Source organism: Physcomitrium patens, chromosome 24, assembly GCF_059467195.1.
Source record: "Physcomitrium patens ecotype Gransden chromosome 24, ASM5946719v1, whole genome shotgun sequence".
Classification (NCBI taxonomy): Eukaryota; Viridiplantae; Streptophyta; class Bryopsida; order Funariales; family Funariaceae; genus Physcomitrium; species Physcomitrium patens.
This window is the reverse complement of record NC_143433.1, coordinates 12,445,458-12,461,590: the sequence shown is the minus strand read 5'-3', so window position 1 is coordinate 12,461,590 and position 16,133 is coordinate 12,445,458. Positions and strand designations below refer to the sequence as shown.

General features: G+C 39.7%; 2 protein-coding genes across 4 annotated transcripts; one reads left to right on the top strand and one right to left on the bottom strand.

Moving 5' to 3' along the window:
• Window positions 1-288: 288 nt before the first annotated feature.
• Window positions 289-5,115, bottom strand: LOC112276593 (BTB/POZ and TAZ domain-containing protein 3). Of its 3 annotated transcripts, none has more exons than XM_090246891.1 (8): window positions 4,442-5,115; window positions 3,893-4,055; window positions 2,969-3,619; window positions 2,506-2,636; window positions 2,031-2,183; window positions 1,723-1,876; window positions 1,202-1,515; window positions 289-824 (listed from the first exon to the last, which is right to left on the bottom strand). In XM_090246891.1, the coding sequence occupies exons 3-8, from the start codon at window positions 3,497-3,499 to the stop codon at window positions 674-676; spliced, it is 1,434 nt and encodes a 477-aa protein (XP_090103017.1). In that variant the 5' UTR covers window positions 3,500-3,619; window positions 3,893-4,055; window positions 4,442-5,115; the 3' UTR covers window positions 289-673. The 3 variants fall into 3 exon arrangements, with proteins under 3 accessions (XP_090103017.1, XP_090103015.1, XP_024363788.1); XM_090246889.1 differs by having other exon boundaries at window positions 4,303-4,444; XM_024508020.3 differs by lacking the exon at window positions 4,442-5,115 and having other exon boundaries at window positions 3,893-4,296.
• A 582-nt stretch (window positions 5,116-5,697) lies between these two features.
• LOC112276595 (uncharacterized) lies at window positions 5,698-8,552 on the top strand. Its single transcript, XM_024508022.3, has 2 exons — window positions 5,698-6,051; window positions 6,295-8,552. Exon 2 carries the CDS (start codon window positions 6,628-6,630, stop codon window positions 7,735-7,737), a length of 1,110 nt encoding a protein of 369 aa, XP_024363790.1. The 5' UTR covers window positions 5,698-6,051; window positions 6,295-6,627; the 3' UTR covers window positions 7,738-8,552.
• Window positions 8,553-16,133: the final 7,581 nt, after the last annotated feature.

Sequence of the window (16,133 nt, the reverse complement as noted above, 5' to 3'; positions counted from 1 at the left end):
AACCTCGTTTATTATGAATCTATTGTAATGGTTATTAGGTATAAGAGCAGCATTACCGATGGACATTTTTAGCAACATCATCCCCATGAATAATATACTATTTGAAAAGATCTTATGTACTTTGAAGACAATGAAGTTCAAATAAGCTTACAGAATTTCTCTCTCCCCGACCGCTGTCAAAATTGAATGGTAAAATGTTCTAACATGTAAATTGATGTTTTTCTCCATTTCGAAGCAGATATATTAAACTCTTCCAGAAGAATTGGATTTATTCAACATTGATATGAACCTATATGAATCTTCCATCATAGGATGGTGAAGAAACATTCGTATAAAATGTGTCACTTCCCAGTATGAAACAACCCAGTGGGCACAAAGCAGAACGAGTAGAGATACAACTGTTTCCACTAGATTTTGTCATTCTCAGGTGAAAGCTTTCATGTCGTTTAGAAAGCTTGGATCCTGATGGTGTCAAGCTACCGCTAATTTTCTACAGTATCGGAATTACAACATTCTGATCATGTTTGATGTCCTCTGTCTAATTACCTTCAGCATTTTAAAATCCTGAAACTAGCACCTAGTACTCACAACCCAAGGACCATACTCTGAGCCGTTGTTCACATATGTATATGCCGTAGCTTCGGGTAAATTAAACAGTCGGAAATTGCAAGCTTCAAATAGGAGGTCGTTCAAGTTGCTGTGCAATAGCTGCCACCGATAGTGTATCCACGACGCGCTTTGCCAACTTAACTCTTTGAACCAACATCTTCCATCGTAGCTCTACCTTCTGGCTCGCCTGCTGCTTTGCGACGTCCTTGAAATGCCTGCAAATAATTCCCAATCGTTGTCATTGCAGTAGTTTCTAGGAATTTCATCCGCAAAAACCTTGCACATTCCTACAGTTATCAGCTATAGATTGTTCGCTTGACAGAAAAAGATACCTTTGCAAGTTTCACCTAAACCCATTGAAATTTACGAGATAAAACTGGGTGCAGCTCAAGAACCTAAGTTGTCTTTGCGGAGAGAAAATTGCGTTGCGAGGATTACACATGCAAGAGAAATAATGCTTAAAACGAGTCAAAACTAATCCAGTAATTATTTCCTCGCGAAATCTGTACTCAAAATGATGTTTCCTACTGTGCCTCGTTCAAAAGCAGTAGTATACGCATACTTCATACAACGAAGGTATCTGAAAACTCACCCGCAGAGGGGCACTTTGCAAGAATCACTTGTCGTGCACATACGAGAATGAAGCTCGAGAAGCTGCCACATGCGCTTACAATGCACACATCCACCAGCCACTTTCAATTTGCAGTCAGCAAAATGACGGACTAAAGACTGCAGTCTTTTACAGGCTGGGAAGGAGCAGTTTGTTGACCCTCTGTTCAAACTCTTGTCTGAACGTCCAATCGACCTGCATCCGTCTCTGCAAATGTGAGTCAATGCTTCCATTGCATCATGCAATTGTCCATACACTTGGTCCTCTTCAAGTCTAGTGGTTTTTTCTTGCTTTCTCTGCAAAAACCACAAAAATAGGGCTATGTTACAAGAATTATCAAGCGGCATGGAAACCTAGGAGTCAGGATAATATTCATTTCTGTTTTTTAGCTTGACGACGATAAATGCGTTAAAATTTTAAAAAATAAAAATCCGCAAAACCAATGAAGATGAGTTGTCTAGCCTAGGCTCGGACATGGCTTGACTAAGTAGCTTTGCTCGTACCATGCTTGCTCGAATGACAGCCTCTATTAACTCTTGTTCGAGGGCTGGGTCAGAATGCTTCATAGCCCTCCAGCCATCTGTGCGTACCACTGCCTTGAAGTCTGATGTGGTTCTTTTTAAGCACAGCAGATATAGTCGAGGTGCATCACAGAGCCTGATAGTGCAGATGGTCTGAATGTCAACATCGGCTTCGAGTCAAAATTGACATGAAGAATCACTTCACACAAAAAAAAAAAAAAAAAAAAAAAAAAAAAATTGATATGGAACAGCTGCATAATTTGAGGGATTTGTGAAGTCTTAGACAGCACCTTGCTACTTGAAGGACATCCACAACATTATCAGTGTTCAGCAGCCCTTGCTCAAAATGGACTGTGCAAGTTTGCTTGAGAGCCGGGACCATATACGTGTGAGCCAGCACTACCAAGTGTAGAGCACATTCTTCCATGTCCGATCGCTCACATCTGGTTATAATAGAAAAGGCACTGTCACGGAAAACTCGAGGATCTCTACAAATGTTTCCGTAGTCTAACAACAGCATCATGTGAATTTTCCAAGTATTTCATGTTAGGGAATCCGTGCTTGCAAATTTTTGTTCTCAGCGCAGATATTAACGTCTATTGAAGAAAATATTTCTTTAATACTTAGAAGTACCTTCTTCTGTTGTTAACTTAAAATGTTCATTTATCAATCCTGTCATTCTAGAAGAACACCAAATTGATTGGAACCATATTGTGACGAAAGAACAAGATTAATTTGGTACATTTAAAGAGAACGAAGACAAACCGGGATGAGTATAAATATCGGAGAAAACATCGAACTGCGTGAAAGGGAACGCCAAATATATCTATGGCAGGAAACCTTGATTTTCTAACTTCCTTCTGCAGGTAAAACTTGAATACGGGAGAACTGGCCATCTGCAAAACACATCAGTGCACCCCAAGTTCACACATCTCAAACACTTAAGTTTGCAAGTTGACTGAAAGCATGGAGTTAACCTGTAATAGCTGTTCCAAAATTACGAAAGATAATTGACTGGAAATTACAACAAACGTTTGTAAGAACCTTGCCCTGACGAGTATCAACTAATAGGGTGGAAGAAAGAAAAGAAAATAGGTATCACATGAAGAAGAGATGCATCACACCACACCAGATAATCCAACAGAACAGTAAGCATACAATAGGACATATCCTACTGAAATCCAACAGCAAGTTGTATCGCACGTGGTATTCATCTAGAAATACTTACCAGAACCATTGAATGCACATGTATTTGACTGCCATCATCGGTGCACACAGTGAGGTCTGCATTGGTTGCTTCAAAAAAAACTTGGTCCCAAGTGTTCAGGGCATGGTTGGAAATAAAACTCCCACCACAGCTGCGCGAGCCCCGACACCTGGTGGCAGACAATGCCTGCCATGGCTTCCTTGAGGTCGAAGAAGGGAATGGAGGAGGCACAGGTGGAGGTGAGAATGGAGGTCCCTCCGACGTTGCACTTCTACTTATGGTGCTTTGCGGATTGGGTAATAGTGAATTGTCCGTAATTGCAGGATATGCGCCCCACACACGGTGTTGTTTTGCAATGTCTGACGCTTGAGTATGTTGCGAGTCAGGTGCTGGTACCGGAAAGCTGAATGAATCCTCAGATCGATCAGCATCGGTTGAGAAACGACTCTTAGTTGGGGACACTTTGAAAGACCCAGTTGTTCGTAGGGCTGCACGGGGTTGTGGTAGAGGTAAGGGGCACAGCGCACGTCCCGAATCAGAGGTGTTTGCCATACTTGGTGGTACGTCGGGGGCTCGAATTTGATTCAAAACCGAGCCGCCCTTTCTCGCACTGTGAGATTCATGTTTTCTAACAAAGCCGTAAGCATTACATGTGGACCAGATAGGACATACCTGAATCGAACCACAGTGATGCAACGAAATTGAGCGAAGAGACGAAGCGATTCACGAGAAAGGTTTCGCAATTGTTTTAAGCTCATCATGGTCAGTCAAGGCTACCTATAATTCTGTTGTTTGTATGAAACAATTGTGAAATATGAATGAAAGAAACCAATAAATCTACCTCAAATTTGATCCCGGTAGGTCAAATGGGTACACTACGAGTAGGCAAGAATGATATCTCAAAGAATTCCAAGAAAATGAAGACGATAATATTGTGAACGGTACCTCAAGACGCTGTTTAAAATTACATCCAGAAAATGTACACCGCTCGCTTCTCCTTCCGACTTTCTGACACTTCGATACCTCTCCTACCTCTTCCTGGGTTAGGAATCACGAATTAAGCAAACAATTCGCGATCCAACAACCTGTAAGAAGATTGCGTAGTTTCCTGCGCATTGCAACCCCAATCAGAAATGTCCCAATCGAACCTAGAAGACGTTTCCGAAAACGTGACTTCGTAGTGGGCTACTTTTAGTTCAACCTCAAGCCATGTACAATGTGTGGGCCTCCACGATCAGCTTACAGAACGATAATGACAAATTGCGCATTTGGACACTTAGAAGAGCCTCAAGATTCGAGCTATTTAACAAGAAAGCAAGCAAGAGTCAGCGAAATGTCAATCTGAAATACGCTACCAATGAAGCAGTTATAATAGAGGATGTAGCGTTCCGACTCCCGAGCAGAAACATGATGCGATTGACGCAAAAACAGACCATTAATAATTCTCCCTGATGAAATTCAAAGCTCGACAAGATCCGGTCAGATCGAACGTACAAGCGGGATGCAGCTGGTTGATTCCTTACAGCTAAGCCATCGTTGAAAATTTCTTTTTCTTTTCATAGCAGTGTTATTATAATTACTGGTGGCCAGCGATAATTGTGGACAAGGGCTGCGGAGACATGTGCACAACCAAGCAACTTGGACAACAAGGTGCTCTTATTCGTTCCAGTACAACACCCCAGATGCTCGACGCCCCATGGAGATTCTGTAATTCTTCGATACGAAATAATAAAACAGCCACAATATATAATTCTTCCATGCAATTATTTGGGGAATGCAGAAGTTAAGTGCTGTCCTTCCCCGTCGTGTGATTGATCCAAGTCATTCTTCCCGCCCATTCAATCGGTGTGCGTTACACCAAATCAAACCATCAATCTTGCCGTTCTCTGTTTCTATCCCACCATGCTGAAAATCCAGCTCTTGTATATTCGTCTCTGAAGGTTTGCAATTTATTAAGAACTTCGCATCTACATCATGTGCGGGAAGCATTCTCCTAACCTGCGAGGCGGGCATTACTGTAATATCTGAGGATTCATTCAGCTTTCCGGTACCAGCACTACCGTAAGCCATTCACACCCACTTGGGAATAAGCTGAATGAATCCTCAGCAGCGTGGCGGGTATTACTGTAATATAATTATAGCAATTGCGTGAGATGATCTATGCCGAAACCCCCGATAACGGAACAGTGGTTTACAGCATATGCCCATTTCTTCCCACGACAAGCTGAGACGCTGTAGGATGTCTAGAAAAAAGGTCGGGAAAGGCTCTCTTACCATGTCTGCATCCAACTCCGCATCAAGCAATTGTAGATGCTCTGCTTTTTTGTTCAGACATCTACAAGACAGAATGTGGTGACAACTTCATCACGTGCATCTTGTGATGGACTTGACGCCACATGTACCATATCCCGTTGCATTATCAACCATCGCTATACCAATGAGGCGCAGGGGCTATGGACGTGAAATGAGCTATTCGGGAGGCTTTTAAACTTACCTGGTGGACTCTTCACGTTACCAGAGAGTGGTAATCATCGCGACGCCATCTTCGAAGGATGTGAACCAGGTCAACAGAATACCATAACGTGGACGTAACTGGTCCTCAAAATATTCAACTCGTGCTTTAGCCCAGTTCTCTTGTCATGGCACATCGCAAAAGGAACGTGAAGTCGACGACGAAAGTCGTCATGAAAAAGAAAAACGCATTGAGAAATTCGGAACATATTGGGCATTGCCCACTGGGTTCATCGCAGAAGATGATGCCCCGAGTTTACCAGACTGTTCGAAATTCAAACGTGAGGGAGATCTAGCGCCTATTTCAGGCGCCTCATGAGCTGCATGGTGGGTTGAATTTGGTGAAATTAGTGTTAAAGTGGCAGAGATGCTCTATTCCCAAGTGGGTGTGAATGGCTTACGGTAATGTCGCACGCGATGGGGTTTTTGAAGGTCCTTTCTCCGGTCATCCCAGAAAGACAGCGAGGGGTAGCCGGTCAACTATGGAGTTAGGAGGTGAACCGGGTGCCCTGAGCCTTTTCCTCAGATGAACCGACTTCGTCCCGCCCACCGATGTGCAGATGAGGGTTGTTTCGAGGACAGCGACTTGGAAGGTTTGCTTCAAGATAGAGTGTTGAGTATCCATAGATTTGCTAGCACCCAGAGTAACCGATGGCTTGTTTCCATCAAACCCCAAGTAGTGTGTCAAGTTTTATGCGCTTGAGTGTCAATTTGTGCGGATCAAAGCGCGTTCCGAGCTCCGGTTTGGAAGGGGGAGAGTGGATGTTTTTCACACACCTCGAAGCTTACCAAACCCTACAATCTTGATTGAGTCCGATGTTGTTTTTCTTTGACAGAGTTTTGACTTATGCATTCGAGGCGTGTGGGTGGGGTTTGAAATCGAAGACCTGCCTGCCGAGGTTTTTTCTCGAGATCGGATGAGAGTTAATGTGTGCCATTCGTGAGCAGTTCGGGACAGGGGCGGAAGAAAATGACGAGATGATGGAGTCTGAGATGTGATTGATGGGCATTGCATCGTTTAGTGGGTGGGTTGATTGATGTGGAGTGTTGCAGAGTTGGGTTATGGGTGCTTTACATGGATTGTCTGGTAGAAGGGTGGAGGTAACTGCACGAACAATTACTAGAGGAAGCTGTGAAGTGGTTTTGAAGCCTCGGTAGTGTATGTGGTGATGGAGGCTGGTACCAGTAGCTCGAGTGGTTTGCTATTGAGATTCTTGAAACCGGGCGATATGGCTTCCACATCCAGAGGGAATTTCGTGATTTCTTCAGAGGGAACCGCATCCGTTTCCGAAGAGCATTTTCCCAGGAGTGACAGTGTCCCGAATCTCGAGGATCTGATTGCGGGTGATTCTCGACTAGAAGAGCTTTTCAAAGGGGACTCCGCGGTTTTGCTGACAAAACAATGCGAACAAGGAGAGGGTGGCGACGATACGGATGATGAGGATGAAGGTGAAGAGGTTGCCGATCATACGGGACTGATTGGGCCATGCTGTGACCGTGGGCATGTGCTTAGGTTTTTGACTGTGCCTCCATATCGAACCGGAGCCTTCGACTGCAACGTATGTTCCCAGAGAGGAACTGGTCAAGTATATCACTGTGAGACGTGTCTGTTTGATCTGTGCCCTAGGTGTGCCGTGAGGACTGCCTCTCCAGTGATGGAATCGGAATGGAATCCTTCATCATCGTTAGCTTCTTCTATCTCCGCGCTGGAAATACCACCAAGCTGGGGACAACCTCTTCTTGGCTGCTGCGATCGATCCCACACTCTTGAAATTCTGGAATCTGCGCCGTATGAAAATGGAGTTTACATGTGTAATTTGTGTCTGCGAACGGGTGAAGCGGAAGTTTACCATTGCACTCTATGTACAGATTTCGATCTTCACCCAGAATGTGCTAGAATTACGAGAGAGATTATGTCCTTCACGCATCCGCACCGGTTAGTCTTACAACCTCCATACAGTCGCGGCCGTAATGCCATGTGTGACGGATGTCTTGAAATTTTAGGGGGTTCGCAGTGGACATACAGATGCAGCACCTCGGGCTGCGATTTTGACCTACACGCTCGTTGTGCAAAATATGCAAGGACAATCTTGCATCCCATCCATGAAGAGCATGAGCTTGTTCTCATAAACGAGTCGACGGCTGGGCCGAACAGCCATGTGATGTGTGATGCATGCGACGGAGCTGTGGATCTAAAAGAACTTGTATATCACTGCGAAGAATGCGGATTCGACCTTCATCCTACTTGTGCTATAGGGTCTGATGTAGTGCACAGCTGATCAAGACTTCTCCTCCTAAAGCTGTGATAAACAGGGGAGACATCGAACCAGATTTTTATCCACAACATGCTTTAATAGACGTTTTTGGAAGTGTATGCTTACCCATGTGGAATGGGTGAAGCTCTCTCGTTTACGATACTGGGCTACCTGACGCGATCTACAATTTTGTAGCTTAAGTTAACTGTTGGTAATTCGTTCTGTTTCGTTCTATTTGGTAGCGATATGTGGATGTTGAAAGCTGGAATCGATTGTTGACGGGAGATCTGATAGGAATTTTCTAGCTTTGTCTTCGTCTAACTCACGTCGAACTGCTGAACATGGAAACTTAGTTACGCTTTTGGACATTGTGACTTGTCCTACAAAAATACAAGTTCGAGGGAGATGGTAATCTATTTCCTTGTCTAGGGTATGCTTCTTTCATAAGGACAATGACAAGGTAGTACTCAGACAACAAATTACTTCGCTTCAACTTATATTCCCTTCATGCATGTGCACTTTCACAAGTTTCTACATCTACACTACACGGTGTGAAGTGGATAGCTTGAGTGTGTTGCGAGTAAAGTACTTGTCAACTGAGTTTGTTACTCGTAGTAGAGTTACTTAGAGATTTACTCCTTCAAATAGGTTGGATCAGATCCGTTTTCCATATTGACGAAGCTCACTGATACATACCTAGGGCGGGGCAGATTTGAATATATCTATGGGTCAGGAAAAATATCCTTTGTACTCTAGTTCTTCAGTTAGAAAGCATCAAATAAAGAGTTTCAAAGCTGGTATCGGATACATTCCGGCATTGGATGTCCTCATTAAGCAAATACGACACGGAAGACGCCACTAACGTCTACTTATGTTTTCTGGAAGCTGGTTGGATATTTCCTTTATTGCAGGATAGACAGTGGCTTTATCGGCTCCAATCTAATTTTCTGCTCGGATTGCGTGATTATTCCCTGCTATATCGCTAAGTACCTGCACCTGGTGATATATGCCTATTGTGGATTTATCAGTTGTTCCCTACTTCGTGCATTCCTGGGTTTGCTTTTGCGATGCATGAAGAGAATACTTCTTTGAATGCGAGAAGATTAACTTGCATTCTCAGTAGTGCCCATCAAGCTTTCAGTTACCTGAGTAGCTTGTTTTACAGGATCTCCACTTTCTTGCCTTAATGCACAATTGAGAAGTCTTGGACTTATGTAGGTAATGTTATACCCCACCTCATGAATTTTGAAACCTTATTCTGGTTCGAACATCCTTACCTTGGTATGTCAATCTGAGTAGCAGCTAAGAATTCTGGCAGTTGAAGCACAACGCAGGGAACGTTTTTGTGTTGGCTTGGCTTCTTTCTCATGTGACTTGATACTACTGCAATATGGCAAGATTCGAAATTCTCTCTCTCCATCTCTTCCCCACCCAATGGGACTTGAGGTGCAATTTGGTAACCAGAGCTTCCTAATCTCGTACTTGCATTTATTATATTTTATTTTCTTTTATTTTATTTTAAATTCCTCTCTTTCTCTTGGTTTGTTTGTTTCTGTCACTTGAAATCGTGTGCCTGGGTCTCGTCATTGGATCTGAGCTGACACCAGCAAGCAGCTTGCAGCTCAGCATTCATTATGATAAACCGCAGCAGGTGTACACATGATATGCCGCCATAGCATGTTGCAATTTACTGTCTTGTCGCTGTGTTGCGCAATTCGCAGTGGATATGATTTGTTGAATTTCAGAACTTGACTAAAATCTTATCCATGAGCAACAGTACCTTTTGTAAGCCTTGAGGCTAAGAATGTAATTTTTGGAGGTTTTCTTGTCAAGCCACATTAACGTTGATATCTCTATTCATTGAAACAAGCTTTGTTTTCCACCTGGTGCACATGAGTGTCTTTCTCCACTAGCAGCAATTTATAAACATTCGAAGTTCCTCTTAGAGAGAATGCAGTGAAGTCTGTGAGAATGTGCTTGCTTAAACCTGGTTGAACACGTGGATCCTCGTATAAATTTCAAATTTCTAGTTATGATAATCAGTACCTTGCCTTTTCAACAGCAGTTGTAGCTAATGGCTTCTTAACCGTACCAGTTTGATTGGGGAATCTTGAGGACAACAGGGGTAGTTGTGTAGAGGGACGATTCTGGACCCAGCCAGCCAGGAGAGACCAATGTTACGCGTAGGGTCGGGATCTCACCAGAGGGGAGCAACGAGAAGGAGTAGGACTCAGGGACGGAACAGAGCAATATGATGGATGAAAAAATCAATCACATTCGAGAGATATGTAGCCCAACATGACTGAAGTACACCTCAATACCTGCCGAGGTTCGTATGAACAGGCGGTTTTATATTAACGTGGTCCTTCGGGATGTTCCCGTTGAGACCTGTAATTACGGCTGTCATGCTCTCATTGAATGGCACAGGATTTGTGCCTGGCCCTGTCTCTACATATGTAGATGGACCTCCCTTTTCGGAAAACTAGCCTTTGTCGATGATCAAACCTCGGGTGTATTCTGTGTGTATTGCACTTTTTGACCAACCAAGTTGATGTTGGTGAGGTTGAAGTGTAAGTTACAATGAACCAAATCAAAGCCGGGGATTGGAAATAGTACTTGTGTGGTTTCAGGTCGAATGGGTTGAAGATGGGATTGCCGTTTCTCTTCATCAGTAACTGTGATCCGATAGCATCCTGTGAACTTTGCTCAAATTTTACCTCTCTTCTCGCATCGTTTTTCTTTTCGATACGATGCAGTATCGTCGATAACGAATTCCCGCGTGTATGTGACCTTGTCATGCCCTTCTTTTTGCCATCGTTGAGCTTTACTAATGTTGGTATGGGCATGAGTTCGTAAATATTCGCGGTGCTGCAGCAACCCATCTAGCCATGCACTGAGATCACTTGGTTCCACTATTGTTGATGCGGGACCTAATGGTACGATTGGTAACCGAGGCTTGCGACCGTATAGCATTTCGAAAGGTGAGAAGCCAGTACTTGAGTGCACGCTTGTGCGATAGGCGAAGACTATTGCGGACAGCATTGTATGCCAGTGCTCATCGTTATTGCTGTTTTCCTCGATGAGGGAGCACGACGTGCAATTGGATCTTTCAGTTAACCCAGTGTACAATGGGTGATATAGCGACGTGGTGGTGTGCTTCGTTCAAAGATGAATAGCAAGAACCTCCATTAGTGCATTGCAGAACTCTCCCCCGTCGTCAGTTAATATTTCCACAGGGCTACTATGCCGCATCACGATGGAGTCGAAGAAGAACTGTGCCACTCGCTCGCAGTCCTCAGATTCCAGTGCCTGCACCTTGACCCACTTCGTCAGGTAGCAACGACGACAAATCTATATCCTTCCGTTGTTGTGGTTAATGGTCCCATGAGGTCCATACCGACGCGCTCAAATGGTTTTGAAATGGGAATGGAAGTCAGAATTCATAACTTGATACCTATATCCGTTTCACTTGGCAGGTCGGACATTGCTTGATGAAGGAAGTCACGTCTCCTACCATTCCGATCCAGTAGTACACTTCTTGAAATTGCTTGAGTGTTCGACACACCGCGAAGTGCCTCGAAGTGCGAGCCGCATGAAATAGTTCCAGAATTTGTGGAAGATCAAAGGCTTTAGGCACCCGTAGGATACAGATACCTTCTGGAGTTTTCTTTTTGTAGAGGAATGTACCATCTCTCGCGAGGTATTGAGGGAGGTAGTACCTCACCCTCTTAGCCAGAGTCCGATCCAAGCCGGTGGCGATTGAGCCAATCCGGCAAGTCTCTGTGAATGCCTCTTACAGTGTTGTTTCCATCACGTTTCCTTACACTGAACGTCGAGCAATCCGCTTGTTCGAGGGCGAGGTAGGAAGAGCTTGCCTCCGTGTTCTCCTCGCCTGGATGCCCCAACGGACTGTCACAGGAGTAAAGGTCGTTACAATGTAATCAGAATCTCAAAATTTCGCAACATGTGAGCCTAAAATCATGCGGTTGAAGTCTTATTGAAACAATTGTACGTATGTACGCTTCGAGAGTCCTCGGATCACCAATCAAAACTATAACTGTTGGTCACGTGATGTGATGTGTACACGTGAATGAAGAGGTGAGGATTCACTCCGCGGTGGTCCCTTTTTGGAAGGGTGGTCCCTTAAGCGTGCATGGAGAGGCACATAAAGCCGTCGGGCTCCTCTGTGCTGGAAAAGCAGCGAAGTTACCGAATCCAGATCGCCAGTTTGTCAAATGGAAGGAGCACTCGTGATAATGTAGTGTTTGAGCAAGTTAGTGTATCCTAGGTTAGTAGGCCCTATATTAATGATGTCCAAGTTGTCATGGAATACCCAAGTGATCCTATGATGTTGCTTGTCGGTGAAATTGGAGTCAAGTTGAACTTCCTTCATGATGGTGGGCAAAATATAAATGAGATCATGTTAGGTTATAGTAAATAAAAAAGTGACTTTAGAACATGGTGTGTCAGTGATACCAATGTATCATAGACATACATATTTACTTCAATAATTATCTATATGATTGAATAGAAATAGATAAAAATAAATTAATTTCATAATATCTTCTAGAGAAGCTTCTTAAAAGTTCTATAGACGTGGTTTTGACTTTACACTAATTTATAATTGATTGATTGGTTATAAACTTGATCAATAAGTTAACCACATGTCATACGTATTGATAGCTTGTGTAACAAGCTAACTATATGGCACACATATAAAAAACTTGCCGTGTAAGTTAAGACAAGTGTCTTCTAGAGTTAATATATGTTGGAGGTCCTATAGAACATTGCTATGTAGTTCTTAATTAGATAGTGTATATAGAGGCAAGAGTGAAGCCTTTTTTACACTTGCTAATATTTTTTTTATTCTTAGTCTATTTTGAGGAATCTATATTCTTCTTGTCTTTGATAATAGCTATTTTAGTCTTAATACTATATTACTTTTGAAGTGAATATTTATTTGTCTTGAGTTACATAAGAGTGTTTTAAGATTTTCCTTGTTTTAATTCATATTCTTAACACAATGTCTATATCACTAGCAAGAGATAGGCAATGGATGGTGTTAATACATATTACTACAAATTGAGCTAGTACTTGAATAGTTTATATGTAAATTAAAACAATAAATGGATTTATAATAAGCATTGTGATTTCTCCACAATGGCAATAATCATATAAGCCATGAGCCTCAATTGTATAGTATTGTTTGAATAGCTGCCACGAAGCTTGAATCTCTACAAAATATATTACAAGGCAAGTAAAGAATATATTAGTATGGCAAAGCTGCTACAACAAAGGTGGTATTATAAAATCTTGAGATTTATATAAAAAGATGGCATACTTAAGAGCGACAATCAATGGATTTAACTTTTGGCCGTAAATAGGTCATGACCATATATATAGATAATCATTAATTGGGTGAAAATAGATAAAGATGGATTAGTTGTAATAGACTAAATCAATTGACGTAGCAAAAGGTGATGGTGAAAGAAGAATGATCTCAATTGCTAGGATCATAGTGGTTAGTGATACTATTGATGGTGTCACATTGCTTGAATATAGGATCATCTATCATAGAGCAACATCTAATAAGTATCCAGTATATATCATTTAATCTAATCAAAAAGGATTTTGTTGCTTGAATTTACTTTGATGTACAAAGTAATGTCTACTCCTATGATATAGAAGGTAATAGATACCACACTAAAGGGCTAATAGGTGCTTCTATCAACAATTATCACTAGCATATCAGAATGGATAATACATAGCTTGAGCAGTTTGGTAATACTAAATAGAATTTTAGTTACATTACAATTCATATTGATGATAAGAAGTTCATCAATACTATGAATTTATACTAATACAATCCAAAGCCATATCAGAGTATGTATTTTAGAAAAAAAAATATAATAGAGTTTAAAAAAATTTAAAAAATATAAAATATAAAATATATATATATATATATATATATATATATATATATATATATATATTATTATGTATGAACTTGTAGTAGCCTTCATATCCTTATCACTTGGAAATGTGCTATTTTGTTTAAATGAAGGTATAAAGTTTGCGCTTCTAATTCTCTCTACACTTTTTTAAGACACTTAAGCATAAATAGTCTCAATGGATACTTCATTGTATTGTGGCCAAGTATGTCAAAAATACTATAAAGATATATTTTTTGTTTAAAATTTTCTAAACCAAAAGTATCTTGAGTAACATAGTTTTGGTTCCATCATATTTCATCTTATAATGAGACAATCTGTTCCAAGCGGCTTTCTAGCATAAAAGTTGGGCACCATCTTCATAGTTGTATGTATATTAATCATCCAAACAAGAAGCAATGGTAGTGGTGGCCAAGGTGAGGATAGGATGCTTAAATTTCTATGATCTTTAATGAGTCTTGAATATTGTAAACATATATTCACATGGCAAAGCATAGTTTCATCAGATGTGAACATGTTGATAACAATTTTTGTATTAAGTCAAATAAAAGAGTGCAAATAAAATATTGTGTCATTACTTACCTCATGAAGTCATTTTTTTTATTTTTATAGTAAGTTTTTTGTGGTGTATGAAGCAAGAGAAGTAGAGATCTAAATTCTCTTTGTCATGATATTTTGTATTATTGAGATAGTTCCAAGCTTGATTTCTTTGATTGGTAGAAATGAATAGTGTTCTATTTAGCCACTATAGTTGTATCCAAATGGATAGGGTTATATGTTTCATTTAGAATTCAAAGAAGTCGCATGCATCACCTAATATCATAGATATATATTTATTGTAATTATTACTCAAGTAATATGAATAGATAGAAATAAATAAAAGTAGATTAATTTCATAATATCTTTTAGATAAGCTTTTTAGAAGATTCATTGATGTTGTTTTGACTTTATGTAAATTTATAGGTGATTGATAGGTTAGAAACTTGGTCAACAAATTAACCATGTATTGATAGCTTGCAAAACAAGCTAATTATATGGCATCCATATAAAAAACTTGCCTTGCAAGTTAAGATATGTCTCATACAAAATCAATATATTTTAGAAGTCCTATAGAACATTGTTGCATAGCTCATAGATAGATAATATATATAGAAGCAAGAGCGAAGCCTTTTTCATTCTTATCAATTCTTTTCTTGCTTTTAGTCTAATTTCAAGAGTCTCTCATTTTCTTCTCTTTTAGCAATAGTAATTCTAATTTCTTTTTAATATATATACTTCTTTATTTCTATTTTGTTATATCTCTTTGAAAGAGTCTCACTTCTTTATTTACTTTCATTGAATTCTTATCTTTAACAAATTGACAAGAGTATACTTATAAAATCAAAGCTTAGTCTTTTTTTGATTTAAGAATATATTATCTCTTTTTTTTATAAGATATAAGCATATTAGAGATTATGGATTATCCTCTTCTAAACTAATATTATTTTTAGTATTTTTTCTATTTTTAAGTTATTTTTTTTACTTAACTTGAGTAATATTAGACATCTCTTTTTTTCTAAGTATTATTATGGTAGAGCTTGTCAAAAAGAAGAGAGCAATAGTACAAATGCAAGAACAATAGAAGAAATTAATGCTTGTAATACATCAATTCAATTTACCACCACAAGAAAGAACAAGAATGATAAAAAGTAGAGATATAGATATGATTGGAACTACTTCAATTTTGCACCAAATCATGTCCTTTTTCTTTTAATGGAATACCATTCAAATATTGAAAAACCATGAATAGTCTTATTTAAGAAGTTTAATGGTATCAAATCAAAGTTTTGAGGCTTTATCAATCAAGTACAACTAGCAATTGAACTTCAATCCCAAAGCTATCCAACTCCAAGATTAAAAGTTAGATTTATTAAAATATTATTTTTTGATTCTATATTATCATTTTTTTATCTTTTTTTAAATAATATGATTCAATATTAGATAATTTGGAAGCTTTTTTAGTAAATTTTTAATCTATATATGAAAAAAATGATGTAATTTATATTACAACAAATAAGCTTTGTATTTTGTAATAAAAAAATCAATCTATAACATTGTATGCTTCATAATTTTGATAACTTGTAATTGATATTAAGTGGAATAATATTACACTTGTTAGCAAGTTCTTTTATGGATTATAATATGAAGTAAAAAAATTGATGCTTAGTTTATTTGATCCTCAAACAATGAGTCAAGGAATTGATTTTGCTATAAAATGTGTCAATCAACTTTTTAAATTTTCGTCTGACAATTGTATAAATAAACTTCAATGTTAATACAATTCAATGGCAATATCATCTTTTCAATACATGTCTTCAAATGTAAAGGATATGCAAATTCATGTGATATGTTTTAAATTTCTTATTGAGGAAGAAAAGACTTGGCATCATCAAGAAGAATTGTATTTATATTGTAGAGAACTAAAAATAC